Source organism: Strix uralensis, chromosome 19 (genome assembly GCF_047716275.1).
Source record: "Strix uralensis isolate ZFMK-TIS-50842 chromosome 19, bStrUra1, whole genome shotgun sequence".
Classification (NCBI taxonomy): domain Eukaryota; kingdom Metazoa; phylum Chordata; class Aves; order Strigiformes; family Strigidae; genus Strix; species Strix uralensis.
The window spans coordinates 13,057,953-13,083,753 of record NC_133990.1 but is presented as its reverse complement, the minus strand read 5'-3'; the positions used below and the strand labels follow the sequence as shown (position 1 = coordinate 13,083,753).

The window sequence follows — 25,801 nt, the reverse complement described above, 5'->3', positions numbered from 1 at the left end:
GCGAGAAGTGTTAATTGAGAACTTAACCTGATCACAGCTGCAATTTTAAGCCATAACAGTTAGTTCAACTGTTTGGTTTGCCAACCTTGACAGTATCATTTCTATCTTTATGAAAATATTAAGATGTTTTAAAGCTGATAAAGTCTTAGTCAATGGGGGAGATGTATTTAGACATTGGTTGAGTTTGGTTGATCAGTTTTCCTTCAAAAACAAACAAAAAAGCACTTGGAAATAAACTGCAGAAGGCCAGAATTTGTGGTCTGGGAAGGGAGAACTACAAGCAGTTCTTGGCATCCAAGCCATAGTTACAAATTCATTTTCCTCAGCTTGAAATAACTGTAATAATTCAGTACTGGCAATAGCTGATATATCTTAGGTGTTTTGAAATTGTCCCCTGGAAGTTTTGAAAACCTAGCTCACAAAGTAATTGCTTCTGAAGAACAAAGCTGCAAACAAAAAAGCAAAAATAAAATAGCCCACAGTGTCCAGGTTTCCCCAAGTTGGTGAAATGCAGATCTAGGTTTTGTGAAGCATTTCTGTGGTAATGCTGTGAGGAGGCAGTCCACGTGTGAGCAGGAGGGGAATGTGGCACATCTCAACCAAGATACTGTATGACCTTTTTGTAACGGGTCACATTCATAATATGAAATGGATGTTATAAACAGGGCCTTTCTGAAGCTTTCTTAATAGTAAATTGGCTTCCCAGAAATTTGTTAACTGCAGATGCGTAACTTAGGTTTGCTTTATATTTCCCCTGAGAGCTCGGAAGAGCTCTAAGTGAGGGTGACTTGCATTGCCAGTGGTTGGAGGAGTAACCTGAAAAGCAGCACCAGATGAAGTGCTGGAAAGGAATGCTAAACTGATAGTCTCTGTCCTGGCATCTGAAGCGCTCTGCCTGCTAGCGCTGCTCACAAACACACGCTGCCATGAGCATTGCCATTCTCTTTGGTTAGGCTGAGCCTAGGCATGAATCTAAGCACGTTTGTAACTGCTTGAAGAGATGTGGTCACCGGGCTAGCCCCGAGCCTGTTCATGCTGCTGTTTTAAACGGGTTTCGGGAGACTGTGGATTCACATGAATGCCTTCTTCCAGAATCAGGGTTTTAGATTAGTTTGTATTCAAGTAAACTCCTTCATAAGACATGCTTTCATTAAAGTATAATGTGTACATCTTATCTGAAGATGACTTACTGGCTCTTGCTGCTACAGTGTGTGTTAAATTTTTAATGTAATGGTTGATAATCTTTTTCTTCCCCAAGGTGATTTCTGGAGCATCTTCAAAGTATTCAGTAAGTGCCATTCACAGTACTGTTCTTCTACATTTTTCAGATATATTGGGAAGTCGGATTCAATAACAATCAGTGTGTGGAATCACAAGAAAATTCATAAAAAGCAGGGAGCTGGTTTTCTGGGTTGTGTGAGACTTCTTTCAAACGCAATCAACCGCCTTAAAGACACTGGTTGTAAGTAAGCTAAAGACTAGAGTTTCTTCTCTTTCAGACCAAACTTTCATGCACAGACTTTTGAAGAGTGACAGTTAACTGGTTTTTGCTGGTTTTTGTAAAGCTTGTATATTCCAACTGGTTTGGTAGTTTGTGTTTTGTGGCTGAGGGTAGCACAAGTAGGTTAAAGAGTGTAACTTGCTGTTGGCATTTCAACTCCTTTGTCCATTACCATAGACAATGGTAACTTCAGTGCTGCAGTCTGGTTGCGGATTGTCAAGACAGAACTTACTGTGTTGCACTTCCAAAGGAAGATGGATTCTAATTACTTCCAAATTATCTTTTTATGACCTTCAAAAATGCAAGTCTTAAGGGGTAAACAAAAAGGTAAATCTATCTTGAAGCCAAATTTTGTAGTTTAAAAATGAATGTGCCTTCAGAATTAATTAGTGAACTTTGTCATAAGATATTAAGTGCTTTATAACACTCTGAGCACTTCATATTTACTTTTTCAAAAGTTAATTAACATGTAAGATGCTGTTTTCTCATTATCCATTTACTGCTGAACAAGATTTGCTGCACTGTGATGCAAAAGTAGTGCTTGGCTATACAGATAACTTAAAAAAAAAAAAAAGGAAAGAAAAGAAAAAAGTGACATGGTGGTAGAGAAGCGTTGTGATTTTACCATAAATAACAGGTTCCTTGGTGATAAAGGCATAACTGAAGTTCTCATTTTTAAATATTTGTCACTGGATTAGTGCTTCAGTGCATTGTGCTTGGCTCAGTTGTATGCAGTTCTATTTAGTGTGGAACGTGTGGATTGATGCTGCAGGTTAGCTCTGTGCTGTACTAATATGAGTGTTGAACTGGAAGTGGATTATGACAAAGGCTTGTCTCCACAAGGGAAGAGAGTTCAAAATACTTGTTACAATCACGTTAGACATCCAATCTAGGATAATGTCATTTCCTATTCAGCAGAAGAGCTTTGTGAAGTAGGAAAAATGTTAAATCAAAAGTACTCTAGTCTTGGTTTCTGATTTAAAATTATGAAAAATTAAGTCTTGGCTGAAGACTTTTAGTTTTGCTTCCCTTCCCCCATCTCCTGAAGTTTTAACTATCTTACGTTAGGCTGAGTTTTGTTCTGATGGTACTTCAGTGAGCCTTTCAAAGGCAGCAGAATATTGTATGACTTGGGCTCTGTGTCCTTGTTTCATAGATCAGAGGTTGGATCTGTGCAAGCTTGGGCCAAATGACAACGATACTGTTAGAGGACAGATAGTAGGTAAGTAAGGGTTTTTATCTTTTAGTTCTCTTGGAGCTTAATAGTAATTATAGAAATACTCTTCCTATATGTCAGTTTCCTGTATGGAAATTTTTTTTTTTTCAAATTCAGTGTTTACTGCCAGAGCCTTTTGGAGCTCAAGCTAGAAGTGTGTATGTAGAGAATAAAAAAAAAAAAACCTGAACAAACAAAACCAGAAAGACCCAATCAACAAAATAAAAAGCACCCCCAAAAAATCCCCCCCCCCCCCCCCCCCCCCAATATTATTATATGTGTTGGGACAGATAAGACCATAGATAATACCAAATTTATTTAGAAAGTTTTTAATTTCACTGTAAAGAACGGTGACAACTTGAACCAGAACTCCCTGCGAAAAACTGAATACGAATACAAATTTCTTGGCCATGGAGAGTTCCAGCAAAGCTGTGCTTCCTGTAGGTTTTGCAAAAGGCTAAAACATCTTGCTGTAACAGGAGTGAATTGCTGTCTGGGATGACTTGGTCAATTCATTTTGTGTTTTCACGGGTTATTAACAAGTCTGTCACCAATCTCTGTAAAGCTGTGCTTTGTCATTCTGCTAACTCCTAAACCTTAAATAACTTAAGAATTAAAAAGAAGCTGGCACACTGAAAAACCAGTATCCACAAAAAACTTCATAAGCATTCTCTTGGTGGTGCATTGTAAGTTGTTTCAGAAGGCAGCCTTTGCAGTAGGTCACTTAAGAAGTCAAAAAAAAAAGTTGGTCAGGGTAAGGAGATCTTTATTTTTATGGCAAGGTGTTAATAAGAATATTTGGACACGGGGGAAAGAAAAGTGAATTTGCATGCTCAGTTTTATGTTCAGTTCCTAGTTCAAATAATATCCAAGCAGCATTCTTGTTTTGTCAGCCAGGGAAAACTATTGAAATATCAGTCAGCAAATAAGGGCTTCAGTGCATTTGTTTGCTTTTCTCAAAGTGTTCTGTTGAATAATACCTGGCACTTTACCTCTTGATGTTGCTCTAACCATCTGTCTAGCATCTGATCTGCAAGTGTTTGCACAGTGTTAAGAGTGAGGTGGCACAAGAGTCAAATGATGGTAGAAATGTGGAATCGTAAGTGCGTTGCCGACACTTCAGACCGTCTTGAATATTCAGTTTTCCATGTGAGCTTGCACAGAAGAGAAGGATAAAACAAGTAATTTTTGTAAGGTGTTTAGGTTTTCTAGGTGTTATGTTGTCAGTTTGGTTTGCTTTTGGGTTTTGTGCCGGTATACTGGTCCCCTGATTATCCATGCTGTATGCATAAAACTTTGTTTGTGGGCTTCCTTTTAAGAGGAAGCTGAGCTCAGCTGACAGGAGAGCTTGTTCAGGGTCTGCTCTGAGCAGCAGAGATCTGCTCTGCCCATAGCAGCCCTTCAGACATGACACTAGCAGGGACTGTACCCTCACACCCTGACGTGCTCTCATGCTGCCCTCCAGAGTATGCAACATGCATCCTTGTCATCATGACTTGAGAATGCTAACGTTAATTAAACAAGCAAAAAACCCCCAAACCCCACCCCAAAGCAGAAAGGTCTCAAGGCTCTTGGGATGCTGGGTGGAAAGCCTGGGGCAAATACCATGCAGTGTGGGCATGGCAAATACACTTCAGAGATAACTAGTTGTCAGAGATAACTAGTCAGCACTGTGGCCATAAACTAGACTGACCAGTTGGCTTATCCTGATGTGATCATGAAAAGTGGCATAGCCAAAGCAGCTTTAGCTCTTTTGGCATGCTGCTGGGGCTGTCCCTAATTATCAGGAGCTGCTGGATTGTGCACTGAACCTAGAAAAAACAGAGTTTGTCAGGTTACAGCGGAGACTGAGAACAAATCTGTATGTTCTGCTTTCCGCTGTTGTTATCAGAAAGGTCAGGTTTCCTCAGTCATGGCTGTGTTTTAATTTAATGTATCCTTGGTAAGATTCCAGAGACTTCTGTCTTTTTTTAATTTAAATTGTCGTTATTAATTTCTGTATATTTTAATCTTTCTTCACTAATGGCATCCGATGAATGGGTGAATGAGCCTAAGTAAAACTAGATAATTCTACTGCAGTAGTTACATGGTGGAGAAATCTTGATTAAAAGTAGGAAGATAATATAAGTTATAAATAGACTCTCAGTCCTTCTAATGATAAACCGGCTTAAATTAAGAGGCTATGCAAGATTGGAAAACAATATTAAAATGTAATTGATACCTTCAGCAAATGATAACCATACAAATCAAGTGCACAGTGGGTATGCCTTTATAATTTGGGACAAAGAGCAAGGGGATCCTTTAAATACCTGGGGTTATCTTCAAAGGGGGGAAGAAAAGGGGATGCTTGTGAGCAGTGGATGTAAAGGGCACCTGAACTGTGTCTTAATCTTGCAGCTGTCTTCTGTGCCACCATTTTATTTCTGATGTGGCGGTGCAGAAAAAATGAGTCCTTACTCATTACAATATGAAGCCGTGCACAAATTTTGATCCTCACATAGGCAAAGAGGAGGTAATTGCCTTTGTTCAGTTTCATTTTTGTCTGTGTGTATTGCTTGCCAAACCTTGCCTACATGCAACAATGTGAACTTGTAATGTGTGGGTTTGTTGCAGAATAAATACATCAGCTAAGATTTTGTTTTGGTTGAAATTAAATTTAAATCTTTCCCTCTAAGTTGCTTTGTAGTGTTAGTGTTCATGGAAGACTAGGAGTTAATATTGATTAGGAATAAAGCAATAAGGTTCTGCAGGGCTCCCTGGGTTGATCTGTTGGAGGCTGAAAATCCTAAGCTTCAAAACATGTTGTTGTTGAAAACTTGGACTCTGGCAAAAACTGCCAGTACTACTACATCTTTTTTAACTTTGTCATCTTGAGAAAAGTTTGGTTGTGTCTAGCTTAAGGTCTGTAAGTTTATTTTACTGCATCCATAAATAGGACTTGAAGACAGTTGTCCAGAGGTACAGTAGTGCCACCTCAAGAAATGTGTGCCACAGCACGTATTGAGGTTTTTAAGCAACCATTTTATTGTTAAAGGCAAAACAAAACATCAAAAAAAACCCCAACCCCACAGGAACACAAGTATCATAAATTATCATATTGGACACTTGAAAATTATGATATTGGGAACAAAAGCTGCCTTAAAAAAAATTTGTTTTCATAATCGTAGTACAAAAGCTTCAGGCATAAATATCCATTACAATGAAACATGGAAAAATTAAAAATTAACATTTAAAAAAAAGTGATACGGTTTTGTTGAGGGCAGTAAGGGCTTTTCAGGGTGCTGAGCACTGCTTTGTGAGAGAATTGCATTTGACTTCATACCACTGCTGTTTGAAAGAAGCCAATAAACCAAACGTGTAGTGCTTCTAGGAATAAATTTTGCCTGGGTTTTTTTCGCGTGTGTGTACATGTGTGTTGAATCCCATGTGTACACAAAATACATAAGGAGGAGTCAAATACATCCAGGAATTTCGTATTTTAGCTCTATTAGCAGTTCTACCGTTAGCAGTGCAAGTGAGGCACCAGCACTGCCCTGCTTGCTGTCCCAGCAACGCATGAGGTTAGCCACCCTGCTGCCACCACATGAGTGTCACAGTCCATCTCGTATGGAGAAAAGTTAATGACAGCTTCAGAGTTAACTTCTTTTCCTGCCTTAACTTGCATTCATATTTTGTAAACTAACTTTTTTGAAGATGTAGAGAATTACATGTGTGAAAACATACACTGTTTGTGCGTAACTCTTTGATTTGTGGGAAGGAAAAAATATCAAGAACATGGATCAGTTTAGTCCTTCAAGTTGTACCATTTCTCTTTCAAATATAACTGTAATTTGCATTCAGATGTCACATCTTTAATAATTCTTTTATTATCTTAATAGTAAGTCTTCAGTCCAGAGACCGAATAGGCACAGGAGGACAAGTTGTGGATTGCAGTCGGTTATTTGATAATGATTTACCAGATGGGTAAGCTGACATCACTGTGATGTAAACAATAGAGTTCATACAACAGCCTTCTGTAGTAATGACAAGTCAGTGTACAAATAGCTTAATTTATTTTTATTCTCGCGCTCAGAGTTCTACCATTTTGAATTTAGGAGGAGGAGATACACAGGATAGTTTGACCCTTGTCTTGCCTCTTCCTGGAAAACAGGAGGTGGCATATATGAATAAATGTGTTTAAAAAAAAAAAAAAAAAAAACCAAAAACTTGTCTAAGAAAACATATGCCTTTCAAATTATAGAACTGATAAACTAATATAATGTTAAATCACAGCCAGCAAACTGACTTCATCCATATAGTAGTTTCGTAGCAAGGTAGTGAACACACAGGCCTGGCTGCCTCCTTCAGCACTGTGCAGAGGCATACGCTATTATAAAAATAGATCACTTTTTCTTCCATGTAAATCACAGCGAAGAAAACATGATTGGAAAAGGTAATGGAGCCTGAGTTCTTGCTGTATTTACCTGCCAAAGGCTGGGTTTAGGATTTTGATTTGTCCCTGTGAGACTTAATGACATCATTAACACCTAAACCAGTTTAGCGAATACAGAAAAATGCTCTGTTTTAGGTTCTGGTGCTGTCATCAGCTTTTTCAGAGCAAACACAGACCTTCTGAATGTGATTCTTGGCAGGTAAAGACAGGAGAAACTGATTTTTTAGATGATGAATTTTGAAATGTAAATTATCATCTAAGTCCTAAACAGCATTCTTTTGTTAATTTGGAGTCTGGAGAAGTCAAAAACATTTTTGAAAATGCTTTTAAATTTTCACTTCCAAATGTTCCTTGTATAAATATTGCTTACTTAATTGTGTAACTGCAAAGCTAGCTGTATAGTCTTGTGTATTTTGGAGTGTAAAAGTGATCATAATTAAAGTCATGTTATTTGAAGGTGACTTTTTAATGAAAGCAAGTAGTGCATGAAGATCTATGAAAGCACTTATTAGAATCAGTGGTCAAAAGTTAAATACATTATTAAACATGATGTTTTCAAGAGTTTCTGTATATGGCTATTTGGATTTAATTATAATTCAAATAGTTATTGAATATGAAGGTGTGATATTGTTAATGGTACGCCTGGTTTCAAGGGAAGAATACGTAAAATCAATTCTGAGTTGAACTTTCAGTTGTTTCCTGTTACCTTGTTCAGCTAACATGATTCATAATAGTGTAAGTCTTCCTGAGTTGGCATTTATGTTGGAAACATTTTGTGCCCTGGTTTCCTGGAAATACCGCTCGTTGCCTTATCTCTCAATGTCTGAATTCTAGGTGGGAGGAGCGGAGGACTGCTTCTGGAAGGATCCAGTATTTAAATCATATTACACGAACAACTCAGTGGGAGCGACCAACACGGTAAGAAATTGTTTAGGACGCTGTGCGTGTGATGAAGTTTGCTTGCTGACCAGGAGTGCTGAGCACAAGTGATTCTAAGTGGCTCTAACATGGGTATTCAGCATTCCTCAGAGTCACTCTGCAAACACTGTATGCATTTCTTCTCTAACATCCAACTCCTTCAGTCTACCTAATATTTAACTCAGAACAATCATTCTGACTAGATTTTTTTTCCTCACTCGTACTGGCATCTTTGTTTTCTTACAGAGCTGCTAGGATAGAACTCTATAAATCCAGACGTTACAATGTGCAGACATCATAAGGGATGAAGAAAGGAGATCACGAATAGCTGACAGATGTTGTCTGTGTACATGCTATGACCATGTAATACAGAAATTTTAAAGCTGATTGTTACAGAGCGTATTTCAAAATCATTACGATCACCTTTTCTAATAACTGTAGATGTGTGTTGTGAAGCTGTTCCTCAAACCAGTTTTGCTGTTACCTGAATTGTAGACAGTGTCACTGCATATTTTTCAGACTCTTCCGCAGACCGTCTGTGCCTGCAGACGGTCTCTTCCATCCTCAATAAATATTATTGCAGTCTCTGTATGGATATATTTGACTTAAAATAATCTGTACTGTTAACGCTGCCAGCTCTGATATATTTGCAGTTTTCAAGTGAGCTTTTTAATTTACCTATCTGTATTTTTCCTGGTATGTTAAAATACCTATTCTAAGCTCTAGACACATTTACAGTAGAAAAACAAATGCAAGATCTATTTGTATGGGGAATTTCCTGCATCCTTATCAATCCCCCTTTAACCCATTTTAAATCCTTTTGAAAGTAGCACTGAGATACAAACCCACATAATTCAATGTTTCCTCTTGCAGTCGAGCTCTCAAGAGCAACTGGTTTTTATCATGCTTAGCCCTTTTTCACCAGCATTGCCTATAACTTTCCTTAAAAATTAGAAGGAATAACAAGGCCTGATCACGTCCTCAGCTATATGAAGACAAGGTGAGAAAGTTTGAGCTCTATGATGCTCATTTAAAAAAAAGAAAATAATTTTGCTCTTGGCACTCTGTGTAAGAAACTAATCCTGTGAGCATTTGATATGATCTTGATCCTGCAGCATCATATACTAAGTGTCAGGTCAGACCTGAAGTTGAGGGGGTTTACTCATTACTCCGGGATGAACCAGTGAGTGCAGAACAGCAGCTTTCTGCCTGTCATTGAGGTATCCTGCTCGACAAGTCAGCTGCTCAGTTCCGCTGTCCACAAAGATTTTCTGAGAGCTCTTAGATGAAGCTTCTGTACAGTGTGTTGTGTAGCCCCGTGTCCAGTCAGCAATGCAGTTTTCACGTTTTTTCCAACAGGCCAGCATCTGAATACTCCAGTCCAGGCAGACCGCTGAGCTGTTTTGTGGACGAGAACACTCCAATTACAGGAACGAATGGTGCGACCTGCGGGCAGTCGTCGGATCCCCGCCTGGCAGAGAGGAGAGTCAGGTCACAGAGGCACAGAAATTACATGAGCAGGACACACTTGCACACTCCTCCTGATTTACCTGAAGGATATGGTATGCAAATTAAAAGTTTTTTAATTGTAGGTCCCAAGAAACTGGGAAAATGGGTTGTGTTTTCTTGTGTGCAAGATCCTTTTGATTCCTTAGTTTGGGGAAATCAGTCTTTGTGAGTGTTTTGCGTTGCAGTTTTTGTTCTTATAGTTACTCATTTATTTTGATTTCACAGAGCAAAGGACAACTCAGCAGGGTCAGGTCTATTTTCTGCATACTCAGACTGGTGTTAGCACGTGGCACGATCCAAGAGTACCTAGGTAAGAAACAATGGAAGTATCCTTAAGGTGGCAAATCAAAACAGTTTAAGCAGTACTCTCCTCAGAGTTTTCTCTGTCTAATACTGTATTTCTGACCCTTGGCCCCTAATATGTCATTTTAACAAGTCATTCATCAAAATAAATTAGTCTCTCCTCCTCAGTTCTTCAAGTTGTTATTTTAATGCAAAGATGGAAATTCAAGAAATAAATCATGGTGGTGTTTTGAAAACAGCTATAGTTAACTGATTCTAGATCTTGCATAGAATTATAGCCAAGTCCAGGTTTTAATACTCTGGAAAAATAATGAAACAAAGTAGGATCCTGAGCACTTTCAAAAATTTAGATTTATTGAGATACTTCAGGGAAAACTGGGTTGGTTTTGATTTTTAATTCAGGCTTCGGAAGTTAACAAGACTTGGGAAATTGACAGCATATATTTATGAAAAACGAACTTTGTGACAGATAGGCTGGACAAATGTGATCATTTTTGATGGAGGAGCAGACAAAGGGGAAAACCTGGAAAATCTAGTGGATGCCCTTGTATGTTTTACTACTATTTGTAGTGAGCTACAGCCTCATCATCGAATTAGCTTAAGTTTATTTGTCTGTGAGAATTATTGTCCCATGTTCAGACTACCAAACATAATTTACTCAAGGAATGGGAACTTGGTACATTTTTAAGAAACTAATTGGAGACACTGGGTCATAAAAAGCCTGGAAGCAGAAATGGTGAGCTGTTTGAAGTGCCAGGGTGATGGGGTTTTTTTAAAAAATTATCTAAAAATTTTTTAAAATTTGAATATGGTAGCAAACATCTAAAAATGCACAAGTTTTTTTACAGCAGGCTTCCTGTTAGAGCCAAAATTAATATTTATTTTCTTTATAATGCTCTAACGTGGATATTCCTTGAGCAATCATATATGCTTTCAAGCACCTCATTAGCAGCCTATAAATAGGAAAGAATATGGAGGAGAGAGACAAATGGATAGAGAAGCTGAGAGAGACTGACCTGTGATTAAAGTTCTCAAACTGCTATTTCTGTTGCAGCTATCTCAGCACTGAAGAGAGAATAAATCTGAAGTGTCCTTTTAGTTTAGTGTCCTTATTTACACAATACACATGTGTACATATTGTACATGATTGTTTATGTGATTATTTCTGATGTGTTTGAAAGGAAAGAAGGATAATGGAAATTACTGTTAGCTTCTGATTGCTCTTTTAAAAAAATGAGAAATCCTGTTGAAAATGATTGCCTCCTCCTAAAGTCTGTGGCTAGTGTAAAATAGCGTGTGTAGTTTGACCCTGGCAGCCAGTGTTGGCATTTGAGAACTGTAGCAACTTTGTCAGTCGCTGCTGGTGTTCATTGCAATGGAAGTGGATATCCCAGCAAGGACAAAGTGCCTCATGGCCATAACTTCATTGCATTTTTGAATGATTCTTTTGGTTTTATTACTATTTTTGTGTTACGAGAATATACTTTGCTTTGATGCATTATCTGCAGGCTTGAGGGTGCGATACAGCTGGCAGTTGTGCATTAGGAAGTCCATGACTTGAGTATTATACAAAGCTAGAAACTGGACTTCTCTGAAAAAAAAAATATTAAAATCTAATCATTAAGTTTGCGGTGTAATAGTTTTGTATGAAATCTAAATTAGCACTGCTCTTAGGTGTGGCAGCAGAATCTGCATGAGTGTGTCCGAGAACAAAACTTGGCTGTTTGCATGAGGATAAGAGTTTTGTGTCATTTCTAAGGAATATTGTATTTTTATGCTAATATGCCGCAGTCATTTAGTTAATAAAAGTAAGCCCTGAAGTTCAGCAGAGGGTGTATATGGGCAGTATCAGCAGAAGTTCAATCCCAGAGCCTTGTTATTTCCATTAGTGGCTTCTCAGCCTTTGAGTCCCTGCAGAAGGCATCTTTTTAGCCATTCTGTCCCTTGGCTCTTTCCTCCCCTCAACTCACCTGATACTGGGAGATCTGAACACTTACCTCACACTGTCAAGTGCAGCTCTTTTTAAAGGTGTATCTGAGGTGTGAACTATATACATGAAGAATCAGTAAGTGTACATTTTTGAAGACTAATATTTGTTTTCAGTGAACCTCTGGAATGAATCTACATCTTCCTACTTTCAGCAGAATTTTCTTGAGACCAATTAAGCTATCTCTCCATTGCTCAGTGCGGAGCTGAGTCATTGTTAATATAATATTTTATTTGAAATATTTTGTTAGAGAGCTGTTTCCTTCCCACTAGCACTTGGGATTTTGGGGTAAAACTGTGCCATACACACATCCCATGTGTAATTCTTCATGGAAAGTATAACTCTTCAGAACTACAGTTTTGTTTTGTAGGACTTTTTAAAGTGTGATTCAGAGTTCCTTACATGACTAATGTTGTTTTAAAAATGTTTTCTGTCAGAATTGGTGTAGAACTGCAATTCCATTTTGGCAAATATGGCAGTGGTCTTTATTTTTGTTTTAAGCCTGTATTAATTTACCATCTGAAGTTAGTTTGTAAAAATGAAGGTTATTTGATAAGAATTTTTCTTCCCCACGGCATGTGTTCAGGGGTGTGTGTTTTTTCTTTGGTGGGCTTGCACCTTGGGAGTAGAGATTCCAGCTGAACAGATCAAGTTTCTGAAACAATACATTTTCTCAGACTTCATGGAATTGTTCTGTTACATTTACGCTTGTTTGGCTCAGAGGCCAAATGCTGAGGTATTTTTCATTTTATATTTGTTTTCACAGGGATCTTAGCAACATCAATTGTGAAGAGCTTGGTCCACTGCCTCCTGGATGGGAGATCCGAAATACAGCAACAGGCAGAGTTTATTTTGTTGACCATAACAACAGGACAACGCAGTTTACAGATCCACGCCTATCTGCTAACTTGCATTTAGTCTTAAAGTAAGTCTTAAGTCTCAGGCACGTGTTGAGTGTAATAGAGGAAAGAAAGTGACCCTTGAGGGGTGCTAGATTTTATATCACGATGTATTCTGCCATTGAGTAGTAGTTAAAGTATAGTAGTGTTGTTCTTTAACATACTACCAACTTACTGTGTTACATAGCAAAGAAGACAGGTTTGATATTTCTTTAAAAAAAAAATCTCTAGCAGCATTTAGGCAGGAATGTGGCTATTGTGATGCCAGGGGTTGGGGGCAGCAGGAGAGGAAGCAAGTGCTGTCTGCTGGAAAAGATTGGTCCATAGAATCTTTTCACAGCGAGAGAGACACTTTCTTTCCTTTTCTTTATACTTCATACTACTTTCAGTTATGGAGAACTTGTTTTAAAGCAGGAGATTGCATTCAGTAGCCAGTGAGATACTGATGAGTTACCTAAAGGTGCACAAGTACCCCACCATTCTGGAATAAAGGAGAAATAATTCAGCTCCTACCTTCAGTTTTAGAGTAAGACTAGTTGCGATGTTCTCAAAATAAGACCCCAATAAATCAACTCGGATTTTTTACAAAAATAATAAAATAGGAACTGTATTTTTCTGCCTTAGTGTTTTGATACCACATTTTCATACTGCACTTTTTAAAAGAGAAGGGGAAACTCAAAAGAATTTTGGCTCTTGTTTTTATTCCCTCGGCACTCATTTCACACTGGGGAATTTTCTACTAAAAATGGAAAACAAAAAGCAAACAAACATTTCTTCTTTTTTTTTTGCGTAGACATGGCTATCAGTTGGTCCAAGCTATTTGGGAGTTTGACTCTCTTGTTTCTCCTACTAACACCTTTTAATACTCTTGGAAAACACCCGTAAAGTATTGAGTAGGTGTTAAGTGGAAGAAACAATGAAGAGAGTTGGTTAGATAGAAAGTCATGCAGCCCTGGGCAAGGAGTAAGTAGGAGGAATAGTCCTTTTAAGGAAGTGAATCATTGGGAAGAAAAGCTGAAGGAAGGAAAATGGGAACAAGCACTGAAAAGACAAAACAGAGGAACGGAAAGTAATATCCAGGAGGTCAACATATCTTTTGTGTAATACATAAAGCTGGCTAGCCTTTGTCTGCCCAATATACATTTGAACTTAACACTCTAAGAGGGAGAAGAGTCTATGCACGAATATCTATTTTGTTTAGAGAAATCATTGGTTATATATGTGTTTACTACAGAACTTCAGTAAGCTCCCATCATCCAGACACTTTTAGATCTTTTTTTTTAATTTAAAACAAAGAAATCATTACTAATTTTAGCTGAATTTAAATTGGTAGTTTCAAATGAACATGATCTTGAAAAAAACTTATCAGTGGAGGAGCATGTTTGTGTTTGAAACACAGAGAAGTTCATTAAATTAATTCAGATTTAGATATTTTACCCAAAGAAAACCTTCAGACCCTCTTAGCCACAACAGTCCAATTCTTAAACTGTAGAAAATTCAGTTAACTGGACAATATTTGAAAAACTGTCTTTCACAGGTAGGTTTATTTTTAAATGGCTGGAGGGTCACAGTGGCTCGTTCTACATGTATTGTGGAGGGCAAATACATAGCCCGCTTTGTTATCTAGAAAATCCAATTTGACTTTCAAGTTCCAGAATCACAGAACTATTTTGCATTTCTTTAAACTTAAAGTACTACCACAGTGTGCTTAAGTTTTTCATTTGTACATCTGTCTTTCATTAGGGAAGGATTTCAGAAATTCAACCAACAGTGTCATCAGCAAAGTTTGCTGCCTGATAAATCTTTTCTGGTGTTTATTCTTTTACTGCACCAAACAGGATATGTGAAATCTTCTCCCCCCACCCCCACCCCCCCGCCTTAAGCCCAACTCCTTATTTGTTCTTTAAAAAAAAAAAAGTTTGCCTTAGGCCTGTCATTTTGTACATTATCTGAGAAATAAGTTTAGTATTTGGGTGGGATGGATGTGATAGTGCTTTAGGTTCAAAGGTGTAACAAAAAGTTTATTTTCAGTGATACTGACTTTTCTATCGAACTGAGTAAAGCAGTTTGTTCTTCTGGTGATGACATTGTAAGTTATCAAAATAATCACGCTTGTTACACAGTTCTGTGTGAAAATATTGACTAAGAGTTTGTGACAGGTTTTGATAGTTATGGCACCTGAGAAGTACTTAGGTTCTTCAAGCATTATACAGAATCAAGCATAGTCATTCAGCTGTGAAAACAAACTAAGAAATTAAATTTAATTACTTTAAGCACGGCAAATAGTTTAGCTAATACTGCACTGAATATTTCTAGTCTGATATGGAGGGTGGCGTTATATATTTCTCCTAGTACTGCCCCATTTTAGATTGGTTCAATGGATGCATAGATCTTAAGTTCATGCTCACTTCAAAGCTTACATTTTCTTTAAGACTGCCGTTGACTGGCTTTGTGTTTAGGGGACTGTGTCTTTTTTTTACTCTTGAAGGTAATATGAACATATGCTCACTTCAGTATATAGTGATGACCTGGTAGGCATATACAAGGAATATTTTCACATGCTCGTCCTTATGGAATTAGAAAGTTCAGAAGATAGAACGATGATTTTGCTTTAATATGTACATCAAGCAAATACAGTTTTAGTGAGATCCATATTTAAAACTAATCACAAGTGAAAAGGAATTGCCATGCACGTAACACAAATGACACAGAGACGTATTCTGGAACCACATCTAGTGTGTGTCTCTATTGTAATGACTTGGTTTCTCAGGAATGACTTAAAATGACAGTAGTTTATTGTAAGACCAGTGTGAACAGCTTGCAAATAAAGTTAAGGTAGCCTTATTTAAAGAAACAACAGAAGCAAACAGTGTAACACTGTGAAACGAACAGCATTCATTAAGCTAACTTCTGAAGTTCTGTGTCCTAGGACATAGTAACAGAGTAGGATTTTTGTGCGCTATTCCCATCTTAGAGCCCGGGAGTAAAGAGGTATTATTAGTGATATTAAGCTTTGAGTTATTGCTGAAGTAATCTACAATGTGTGCCATTGCAGGGGTTTCTAAATGTTAGGCTTGTGAGACTACTGATAAAGATTTCCTGGTCACCTGGTGTTAGTTTCCCTTGAGGATGGTTTATGCAAAACTCCTTTAAATAGAAGGTTTGCAAATAACAGAATAGCTATTCAGAACCACTAGGCAAACTGGGCACCCCCTACCCCTTTTTTTAATTGCCAACTCTGAATGTTCCTGTGCTGAAAGCCTGCTGGAGGTGATTTTTGGTTGGCTGGGAGAGCTTTCTAGTAGACCTTGTTTCAAAACAGACAATAGGCTGAAATTTTAAAATATACTAAAACTGTGTTTGGTCCCATCTAATATTTTTTTGGTCTCTGATGTTGAAAAAAGCTATTTATTAACATTCCACTAGAAAACATTCTGAATTTCTTATTTCTGAAATTCTTATTCAGAAAACATTCTGAATAACCTTTTTTATTTATCCAGTAAATTTAGGGTATTCTCATGTGTTCCACACAGAGATATTTTTCTCATGGTTTAGGTAAAGTACAGCTTTTATTCTGTGTTGTTTGGAAATGCCATACTAAAAAGCTATAAAAATATCCACTTACTGTGTACAAGAAACAAGACAAGAGAGGACATCTCTGCAACACGATTAATTTACTTTTCCTAGTAAGAAGTTAGATTTACAAAATCTCTTAGAATTGCTAGTAAAAATACTTGTTTATCTGTGCCAATTAGTTACATGTGAACTCCCACATTCCTGTGGTCCAGACTAGGCCAGGTACAAGGGACAAGGTCCTTCCCAAGCTGCCAGTACAAACATCTTTTTGTAAGCTTACTCTTTTTCAGACAAGCCATTTAAAACAGACTATGGTATTGACTGTAGATTAGAGGCATAGTGTTTGGCAGATCCCTGAATTTTAAAATGGAGGAAGGCAAAACAGGCAAAGGAAATACGGAAATGGTATCTGAGAAATTCAGTGTCAGCAGCTTAGCAGTAAAATTGTGTGGATAATACCTTATTATATAGTGCTGTAACCTTTGACGTACTTTGTAGAGTAGTACTAATAGAAATAACAAACCCTAAAAACAACTGATAGTTGCCAAGAAAGACAGAAGCATATGTCTTTAGTCAGTATAAAATCTCTCTGAATTTATTTTTTACTAGATCCGGACATTTTTAGTGTAATCACAGTAATAATATAGTAAATTGAAAGTAGTTTAGTTACAAAGATTTAACCTTTTAAGAAACATCTGAAGAAAATAGGGGACATGTGACTTGAATATCTGCAAACAGCTGTGTTTGTTTCTAGCCGCCAGAATCAACTTAAAGATCAGCAACACCAGCAGCAGCAGCAGGTAGTGTCCCTGTGTCAGCTTCCAGATGAGGCAGAGTGTCTGACTGTGCCAAGGTACAAGCGAGACCTAGTGCAGAAACTCAAGATCCTGAGGCAAGAGCTGTCACAGCAGCAACCTCAAGCTGGCCATTGTCGTATTGAGGTCTCCAGGGAAGAGATTTTTGAGGTAATTTGAGAATTTGACCCATTTCTTAACATTGAGGGAAGGGGAGGAGGGGTGTTCATAACTGTCTAAAGAAGTCATTCAGTTAGATGAAATCTTGACGTCTGGAGTTAAAGCTGGAATTTTACCGGTGGTGAATGGGAAGAGGAAGCATTTCAAGGGAATGTTAAGAACACTTGTGTACTTAAAGTAGATGTATTTACCCTGTACAGAAGAAAAACGAGGCTGAAGATACACAGACTGTGTCAGGGACTGAGGAAGGAGTCCAAGCACTTCAAGTATTTGAAGATACTGTCTGACTTCTTCCTTGAATATAAGAACACTGATGTCTGTTACAGGGGGACTGTTACAATTTGAAAACCAAACAATTATTAGTGATCTTTCATCTATTGTAACATCAGTAAAATTACTATTGAATAGCATTCATCGTTGGAGTTTGGATTATTTACAGAATCACAGAATCATCTAGGTTGGACAAGATCTTGAAGATCATCTGGTCCAACCATTAACCTCACACTGACCGTTCTCAACTCCACCAGATCCCTCAGCGCTGTGTCAAAATCTGTCTCAATTTGGGTTGATTTTTTTTTTTCTCGCCCCAGAATCAGATTGATTTTATGAATGGTCTAGGCTTTTGAATGACCCGAGATGCCCACAGTGGGATATCTGCATTTTAGTTTGTGACATTATTCAGCAGAATTCTGCTGAATTGATTCAATTACAATTCACTGGCTTTTTCTGGAGAACAGTCTGTCTTCTTGAGAACTTTAGCACCCATCCCACCCACCCCTGCTGCATTTTTACCCTACCCACAAATGTGATAGGCCCCGCTGTTTTGTCACATTTTTTCCCAGCCAAGAAAGGTTTGTGTTGGTCTTCCCTTTGGAGACAGTCAAATCAACTAAAAAAGAAAGGGAGGAAAGGCTGCTGTACTGTAGCGAAAATGTTCTTGTTCTGAAAACTAAGCTGAGTATGCTGGGTCCCAGACACACCTACCTCTTCTGTTCTGCAAAGCCAAAGTTTGGGGCACTGATACCAGACATAAATAAAAACCAAACTTTAAAAAATTCCTTTCTAAGAATTAGCGTTTGGTTTGCCTCTTTCAGCTTTATTTTTATGTCTTCTTGGTGAAGTCTTACTGATAGGAATAATTCTGTAGGTGCGCTGGGATGACATTGATGCTTCTGTTCTTAAGATGCTTCTTGAACGTTTGCCCATGTGTTGTACCCAGAGCAGAAGCTCCACTGTTGGTTTTCAGACTGCAAAAATTAAGCCTTTATGCAAAACAAAAGGAATTTACTGACACAGATTTTAAGTTACGTGAGAATGATAGAGTGTTCTGATCACTGTACACCTCTGGAAATTTAATGAAGGTGATTCGTCTCACATCTGTTTTATTTGACAAGTGTTATCATGTTTGTGGAAAACTAAGTAACAGTCTGTGATTTGAGAAACTGGTTAGTATCTAGGAAAATGGCATCCCCTTTAATAGTATCCCCTTTGGACTCAGAGTCTGACACTCCCCTATTTTCTAATAAAGTCGTAGCTTCTTGTCTGTAAAAAGCAGTCAGTAAAAGAAAGTGCTATGTGTTTACAGGAATCCTACAGACAAGTCATGAAGATGAGGCCAAAAGACCTGTGGAAACGATTAATGATAAAATTTCGTGGGGAGGAAGGCCTTGATTATGGAGGTGTTGCCAGGTAAACAGTCCATCCTCTGTCTCTGCCCTCACCAACTACATCTGTGCTTTGAATCCTAAACCAGCCTTGTATCAGCTTTGTTTCTTTTTACATTAGTCTTGCTCATATTTATTTCTGTAACAGATTGTATGTCAGAAGAATATATATTTTCAGACAGTCTTTTAAAGGAAAAACTGCATCAAAGAAAACTAATTTATTGGAAACAAATCAAAATGCATGTTACAGATTGTAACAGACATCTATCATATATGCGAGACAGGCTTTTGGTATCTATTGAGATTACTGTACTTTGGTTAGTAAAGCTTGGGTATCTCAGAATTTATACCACTAAATACTTGGCTTTGTGGCAGAACTTTGATCAAAAAAATATGCTTTATTGCAAATTCTCGCTACTGTTAGAAGCAAAATGTTAAAAACTAGCAGTTAGTAGGCAACTTGAGTCTGTCAGTAGTCTGGGGTTATTTTCACTTGCTTAGAAAAAGTGACATTTATTGATTGTATGAAGATTTTCTTTACATATTAAAACAGCGTTAGGAACTGTATTGGCCAGCTGCACAGGTGCTGGTTTACTTCACTGAAAATATTCCCCACCTCTGGCCTGTGGATCTACTCTAAATGAGTGTTGACTCATTGTTTGCATTGTATTGCACTTTTTTACCATTAGTATTCATTTCAAAGTACAGACGATGCTCCCAAACAGCCCATCTTCTGCGTCTGTGGTTTGGTTTATGGCAAGTAACCCCTGGGACCTGGGCTGTTAGGTTGCATGTGTCTTCATGAGTTTGCAAATGGCCAATGGAGTTTTCACTTCATCCATTCCCAAATATTTTAACATGCTAATTAGCCATAACTAGTAAAACAGTCTTGTTGACTCAATTGTTTGATGATAATAACAGTGTTTAAAATAAAGAAGTTACAGATGCTATTGTGCATTATTTTCCAAAGTATCTGCTAGTATTTTTCAACATGGGTTTTGTTATGAGTCTGTATGCCATGGAGCCTTTGCCATCTTCCATTCGGGAATACAGGAAGACCAAGCTAGAAATTGTTAAAAGTTTTCCCACTTCTTAGACCATTATTTACTGATTTGTGAACATGTAATTAAAACTTTTAAGTAAATATATCCATTACCTGAAGATGGTTTGTATTAAAAGCTTTGACTCCAACATCTCTGAGGTGTATATAGAGTCAACAGAATACAGTGTCTTGTCTCAGCGTGTAATGTTTGAAGGAGAGTCATAGTCAGAAACTCTCTTGGAAGTAGGTGACCTGGAGAAAAAAAATCTTGGAAAGCTGGGAAATACATCAGCTGTCAGGTGCTGTGTAGTTAGAGAGCCAGTAAAAATAATTCTGATTTCAGCCTTACCTAAGCATTACCTTCACGTTTAATAGTAAGGTTAAAAAAATCATACTACTTGGAAAAGATTCTCAGTGTAGGAATGCATATGTCTAAAATCACACTGTTTTGAAAAGATTCTCAGTGTAGGAATGCATTTGTCTACACAATAAATCATTTTATTTTCTTCAGGGAGTGGCTCTACCTATTGTCACATGAAATGTTGAATCCGTATTACGGTCTCTTCCAATATTCCCGAGATGATATCTATACACTGCAAATCAACCCAGACTCTGCAGTCAACCCGGTAGGACTGGTAACATGAGTTTGTAAATGATCGTTTTGTGACTAGAAATGAAGTACATCATCTGGGGAGTGTTCTAGACTTAGGAACCTAATCCTCATGTTAGTACTGCTAAAGACTGAATCTGTGCAATAATATGATAATTTCTTCTTAGTACTGATCAAAGAAATTTCTCAAACGTGTTCTTAATTTTCTGTAAAATGTTGATTTATGTTTCCTTTGGGAGAAATTAAGTTTATTTTGATTCTTAGTAGTAAGACTTGTGGACTGGAAGCCATATACTCAATGTACTGTGTATAAAAACAAACAAAACAAAAAGCTCTGGATATGGTTTTGTTTTGTGTTTTTTTTTTCTTTGTGTTGAAATTTTATTTCATGTTCAGCAGATATTACCTGGATGTCTTATTAGCTGAATGGCTTAGTCTCCTCTTTCTATTCTAGGAACACTTATCATATTTCCATTTTGTTGGACGGATAATGGGGATGGCTGTGTTTCACGGACACTATATTGATGGGGGCTTCACGTTGCCTTTCTATAAGCAGTTGCTAGGGAAGCCAATTACTTTGGATGATATGGAATTGGTGGACCCTGATCTTCATAACAGCTTAGTCTGGATACTGTACGTGCTGTGTATTATATCTTATAATGTTGGAATTCTGTCTTGGTTAACATGTGATAATGTTCCTAAATCCAGTTGAAAATAAACAAAGTGCATTTTGATCTCTTGCTCAGGCAGATTTAAGAAACATATTTCTTGCACAATTTAGCTTCTTTAAGGCTTAACATGCTCAAGGTATTCAAATTGGGGGGCAGGGGGAGATAGATGTTTACTGAGATGTAAAGTGCTCAGTCTGTACATTTTAATTTATTAGTTTTGCCTACTATTAACAGTAACATGTTATTAAAATATAACATTGAAACTTTGATAATGGTTTTAAAATATAGCATAGTAAAAATGTGTGTTCACTTTCTGCTTCCAAGCAGTAATTTGGAATGATATTGAAAAACTAAATTGTGACGTCTGTCAGATCTATTACAGCTGCAATATATTTGCAGAATATGTTTTCACTGAGTCACTTGCTTATTTCTTTCCACCAGTGAGAATGATATCACAGGAGTCTTGGACCATACGTTTTGTGTAGAACACAACGCATACGGGGAAATTATTCAACATGAACTGAAACCCAATGGGAAAAGCATCCCCGTGACAGAGGAAAACAAAAAGGAATATGTCAGGTAGTTTTTTTATATTTCCTGTATTGGGGAGGAACTCTTACTTATTTGAACTAGTTGATGGTGTCGGTTTTTTTCCAAGTGGTAGTGCAATGGTGGTGGTGTGTGTATTCCTGTCAGGCCATTTTTTTGGCTGGATAAATTGCAGGTTTATTGTATTTGAATAGATCTTTCACAAGACCAATTTGCACTTGCTTGCAGACTTTATGTAAACTGGCGATTTTTACGAGGAATTGAAGCTCAGTTTCTGGCTCTACAGAAGGGATTTAATGAAGTAATCCCACAACATCTGCTGAAGACATTTGATGAGAAAGAGTTAGAGGTCAGTCCACTAATGTTATGTCGTCAAGTGTAACAATAAAAGCCTGAGGCATTCTTCTGAGACTGAGTAACGTGCAAAGTTGTATCCCCAGTGCTTTAGGGGTTTGCAGGTGCACTGTTGCAAGAAATACAGTTAGCATAAGGGGTTACCAGGTCATGCAGTCACTGAGCCTGCGTGTACCTTCCAGTGAGAGCTATGAGAGTGTTTCTCAGGGTGATGTCTCATGGCAACTGCAGAAGCGGTGGAAGAGGAGACCCTCTCCTATACCTGAAAACCCAGCTGTACCTACTGAGAAGTAACTGCAAGGACCTCGGGTTGTCTCAGAGTGTGTTACTCCAGCAGAGGTGGTGGTGCCTATTTCTCACGGTGCAGTTTCACAATATTAAATTCAGTGCTGCCAGGAAAATAGGCTGTCACTCCCTTCCACCTCCTACCACTTGCTCCCAACCCTTCCAGCACACTGCCCTGACTCTGGTGTCGGGCAGCTGTGTGGTTTTGCAGACCTGAGTTATGCCAGACTAAATTGGCCCTGTAAATACAGCATAAGGGGAGGTGCTGTCTGGTGCTGTCACCGACAAATGTGCTACAAAACGTCAGGATCAGCATCCAAACAATATCCTCTCAAGGCAAATCCCATAGATCCCAAGCTTGTTTTAAAACTGCAATCTAATATACAGCCTGTTAGCTGTGGAGCTGGGGTTTTTGCCATATAAAATGGCCACAAGGTAAATTATTCATGCTTTTCTTCTGTTCACTGTACTAGAATGTTAGTGATTGCTCTTCTTTTTGCCTGAATATTCTCATTCAACAGCAGTGAACCAGCCATACTGTTAACCCAGAATCATTTTGCAAATGCAGAGTAAGAGAGGGGAAGATCCAGTGTTCTTAGTCACTAGAAAAAATCTTCATCATCATATTCCTTTTGAGCTTAAACTGATCCATTGTGGATCTCCATTTTTAGAAGCACTGAAAGCTCTTTGTCAAGAGAGAAGTCTGATTTGTGTTATGTGTGTGTGGTATGACAAGAACGAGATGACTTTTGAGGGTCCAGAGTTGGAGTAGCCAAACTACACCCTTAGCTATGCTCCAGAAAGAAATACTGAGTTCACGTGTGGATTATGCACTTTCCACATGGGTAGGATCTGTGCTTCTGTTATTTAATTGACAGTTCAAGACACTTTTGTATAAGCTTATAAAATTGTTGATTTTTTAATTTGAATTGAGGCCATTTGAAAAGTGGATTGCGTACAAAGTAAGATTTAAAAAAAAAAAAAAAAGTTTTATTTCTGCATTACTTAAGATTAGTGAGAGGTTATAATTTGCCTTAGGTATAAAATCTATCGATTTTTTTCAAAATCAGTTATTCATCATTTGGCTAGCTCCAAAACTATTTTTCTTGATCAATAATGAAATAATTATATTTTAAATTTACAGCTCATCATTTGTGGACTGGGAAAAATTGATGTTAATGACTGGAAGGCAAATACTAGGTTAAAACACTGTACCCCAGACAGCAACATCGTGAAATGGTTCTGGAAAGCTGTGGAGTTTTTTGATGAAGAGAGGAGAGCCCGACTTCTCCAGTTTGTGACTGGCTCATCCAGAGTGCCTCTGCAGGGCTTCAAGGCATTACAAGGTAATGTGTTTCTCCAGAAGTAACTGCAAAGTGCCTGTACTTGGAGGAAGCAGTAGGACACATCACAGAAACATTAGCTGAAAATGAGGCTGGTGGGCTGTAATGTGACTTTTTCAGAGCGATTTTTAATAGTCTGATGAATAACAATCACAAATAGTCTTTTTTTTGTGGTTGTTTATTACCTTGTTATTCAGCTGTAAATGGCTCTTTTGTTTCAATTTTGCACTTCCATCTCTGGCAAGAAGTTCTGATCAGCAGAGATCTTGGTGAGGTTCTGCTTATGTTTTTTCTAGAAACCTGTTTTTTAATTTCTGTCTTTTACAAGCCCTCATCACCTGTACAGCTCTGGGACCAGAAACACCAACATGCAGTGTTCTTGCCATTCTGACAGCAGAGGCACTTCGTAATGCTGACTGCTTTTATTGTAAGAGTGACATAATCACAGGCAGCCCAGGCCTCAGAAACAATCACCTTAATTACCGACCTGGCCTGTCTTCTGAACTTCAGTTGAAGCTCTGGGTCTCTGGTGTAGCAGCTCTGGCTGCAGCCCATACTGCTCTGTTAAGGATAGTTATCCAATTTTACCCTCTCACAAGATGAGAGAAAACTGCCCAGGGAAAACATTGCCCATAAACCATTTTAACAGGTAGAAGATTCCATCAGAACACAAACGCTGTGGTAACAGCTGCCGCATACAAAAGCCAGTTGCTGTAGTGTTTCTTCCTCGTTATCCCTTCATTATCAGATAGAAGCCCTTGTTTTCTTTTTCCTCTGTTCTTGAAGTCTAAAAATATTCAGGTGCATTAGAAGCTCAGGAATATTGAGGTTTTTTAAGACCCCAATTACTTTAAGCAAAGTTTGGTACTTTAAGTGGTGTTTAAATAACATTGCGGAGGGTGGAGGAACTTGGGACAAACTGTGTAGCTGTTAACCCTGTCAGAATAGTTAAAAGTTACATTAACCCCACTATTGATGTGTATGCTGTTACTGTAATAGTGAGCTGTTTGAAGAATGGTGATGGCAGTAATAGCAGTTTAATGTCAGCTGCACTACAGGCTTTAGTATGACTATACTAGTAAAACTAGTAAAACAAGTATTTCTGTGCACAAATGAAGCCTCCTTTCCTACAGATTTGGACATAAAGGTTGTCAGGTTTTAGACCAGGTTGCACTAACACAGCACAAGCAGCTCACATTTAACAGCAGAGTCCCCATGAGAAAGACTGTGGATTATATTCTTTAATGTCTGCTTACACAGGCAAGAATTCGTTTTACTAAGGTTAGGGCATTTGTAACCTTTGCTGTCCTTTGTGAAATCTTCAACGTATACTAAGTCTAAAAGACTGCTGTCCTGCAGTCTTTGTTCTTTAGCAGAGAGATTAAGGGGATCTCTGTATCGTCAGATTAATTTAACAAAATCACAAGAAGTTGGTATTGTGACCGCTCTATTGAATTTGAATGGAATCGGCCACTACTCAAGACCTGTTATAAAATGGGGACAAATACAGCTGCATGTGTTTTGTTCTCTAGGAAAGGTGAGAGAAATTCGATTAAAAACTGTATAGAATTATACAGTGCACTATGTAAAACAGGTGTTTTATTCTTCCTTATCAGTGCTTTGTTCTTGTTTATCTTTCGAAGGTTTAAATAACTGCATGGTTATCCTGTGTGGGTGGAGGGGAGGAATCTGTCTGGTAGGCACTGTGAGTTTTAAGTTTTTTCCTGCCTGTTTACGATTTCAGCTTTCTTTGTGCATAGCTTCTCTTTTTTTGTGGTTTTAGTTAGTTTTTTGTTGTTGCAGTGCAACAAAGAAATACCATATTATGCAATAGAGTAGTATTAGAGATCTTTTCTGAATTTTCAGGTGCTGCAGGCCCACGACTATTTACAATACACCAGATCGATGCCAGCACTAATAATTTGCCGAAAGCTCATACCTGGTAAGACTTTCTTTTTCTTCCCCTCC

At 38.0% G+C, this 25,801-nt stretch overlaps 1 protein-coding gene across 4 annotated transcripts in view; it reads left to right on the top strand.

Moving 5' to 3' along the window:
- Positions 1-25,801, top strand: part of SMURF2 (SMAD specific E3 ubiquitin protein ligase 2) — a 67,242-nt gene that overhangs the window by 37,343 nt on the left and 4,098 nt on the right. For 3 of the 4 annotated variants that reach the window (XR_012631590.1, XM_074889550.1, XM_074889548.1), the window contains 15 exons: positions 1,329-1,462; positions 2,658-2,723; positions 6,596-6,680; positions 7,984-8,067; positions 9,427-9,629; positions 9,802-9,886; positions 12,633-12,791; positions 17,096-17,306; positions 18,901-19,004; positions 20,533-20,647; positions 21,086-21,264; positions 21,744-21,881; positions 22,080-22,200; positions 23,635-23,836; positions 25,700-25,775. Coding sequence is in view for 3 of the 4 variants with exons in the window: in XM_074889550.1 (XP_074745651.1) it covers positions 1,329-1,462; positions 2,658-2,723; positions 6,596-6,680; positions 7,984-8,067; positions 9,427-9,629; positions 9,802-9,886; positions 12,633-12,791; positions 17,096-17,306; positions 18,901-19,004; positions 20,533-20,647; positions 21,086-21,264; positions 21,744-21,881; positions 22,080-22,200; positions 23,635-23,836; positions 25,700-25,775 (1,962 nt within the window). In the remaining variant the exon portion in view is untranslated. Of the gene's footprint in view, positions 1-1,328; positions 1,829-2,657; positions 2,724-6,595; positions 6,681-7,983; positions 8,068-9,426; positions 9,630-9,801; positions 9,887-12,632; positions 12,792-17,095; positions 17,307-18,900; positions 19,005-20,532; positions 20,648-21,085; positions 21,265-21,743; positions 21,882-22,079; positions 22,201-23,634; positions 23,837-25,699; positions 25,776-25,801 lie in introns of all 4 variants that reach the window. The other variant, XM_074889551.1, reaches the window with a different exon arrangement.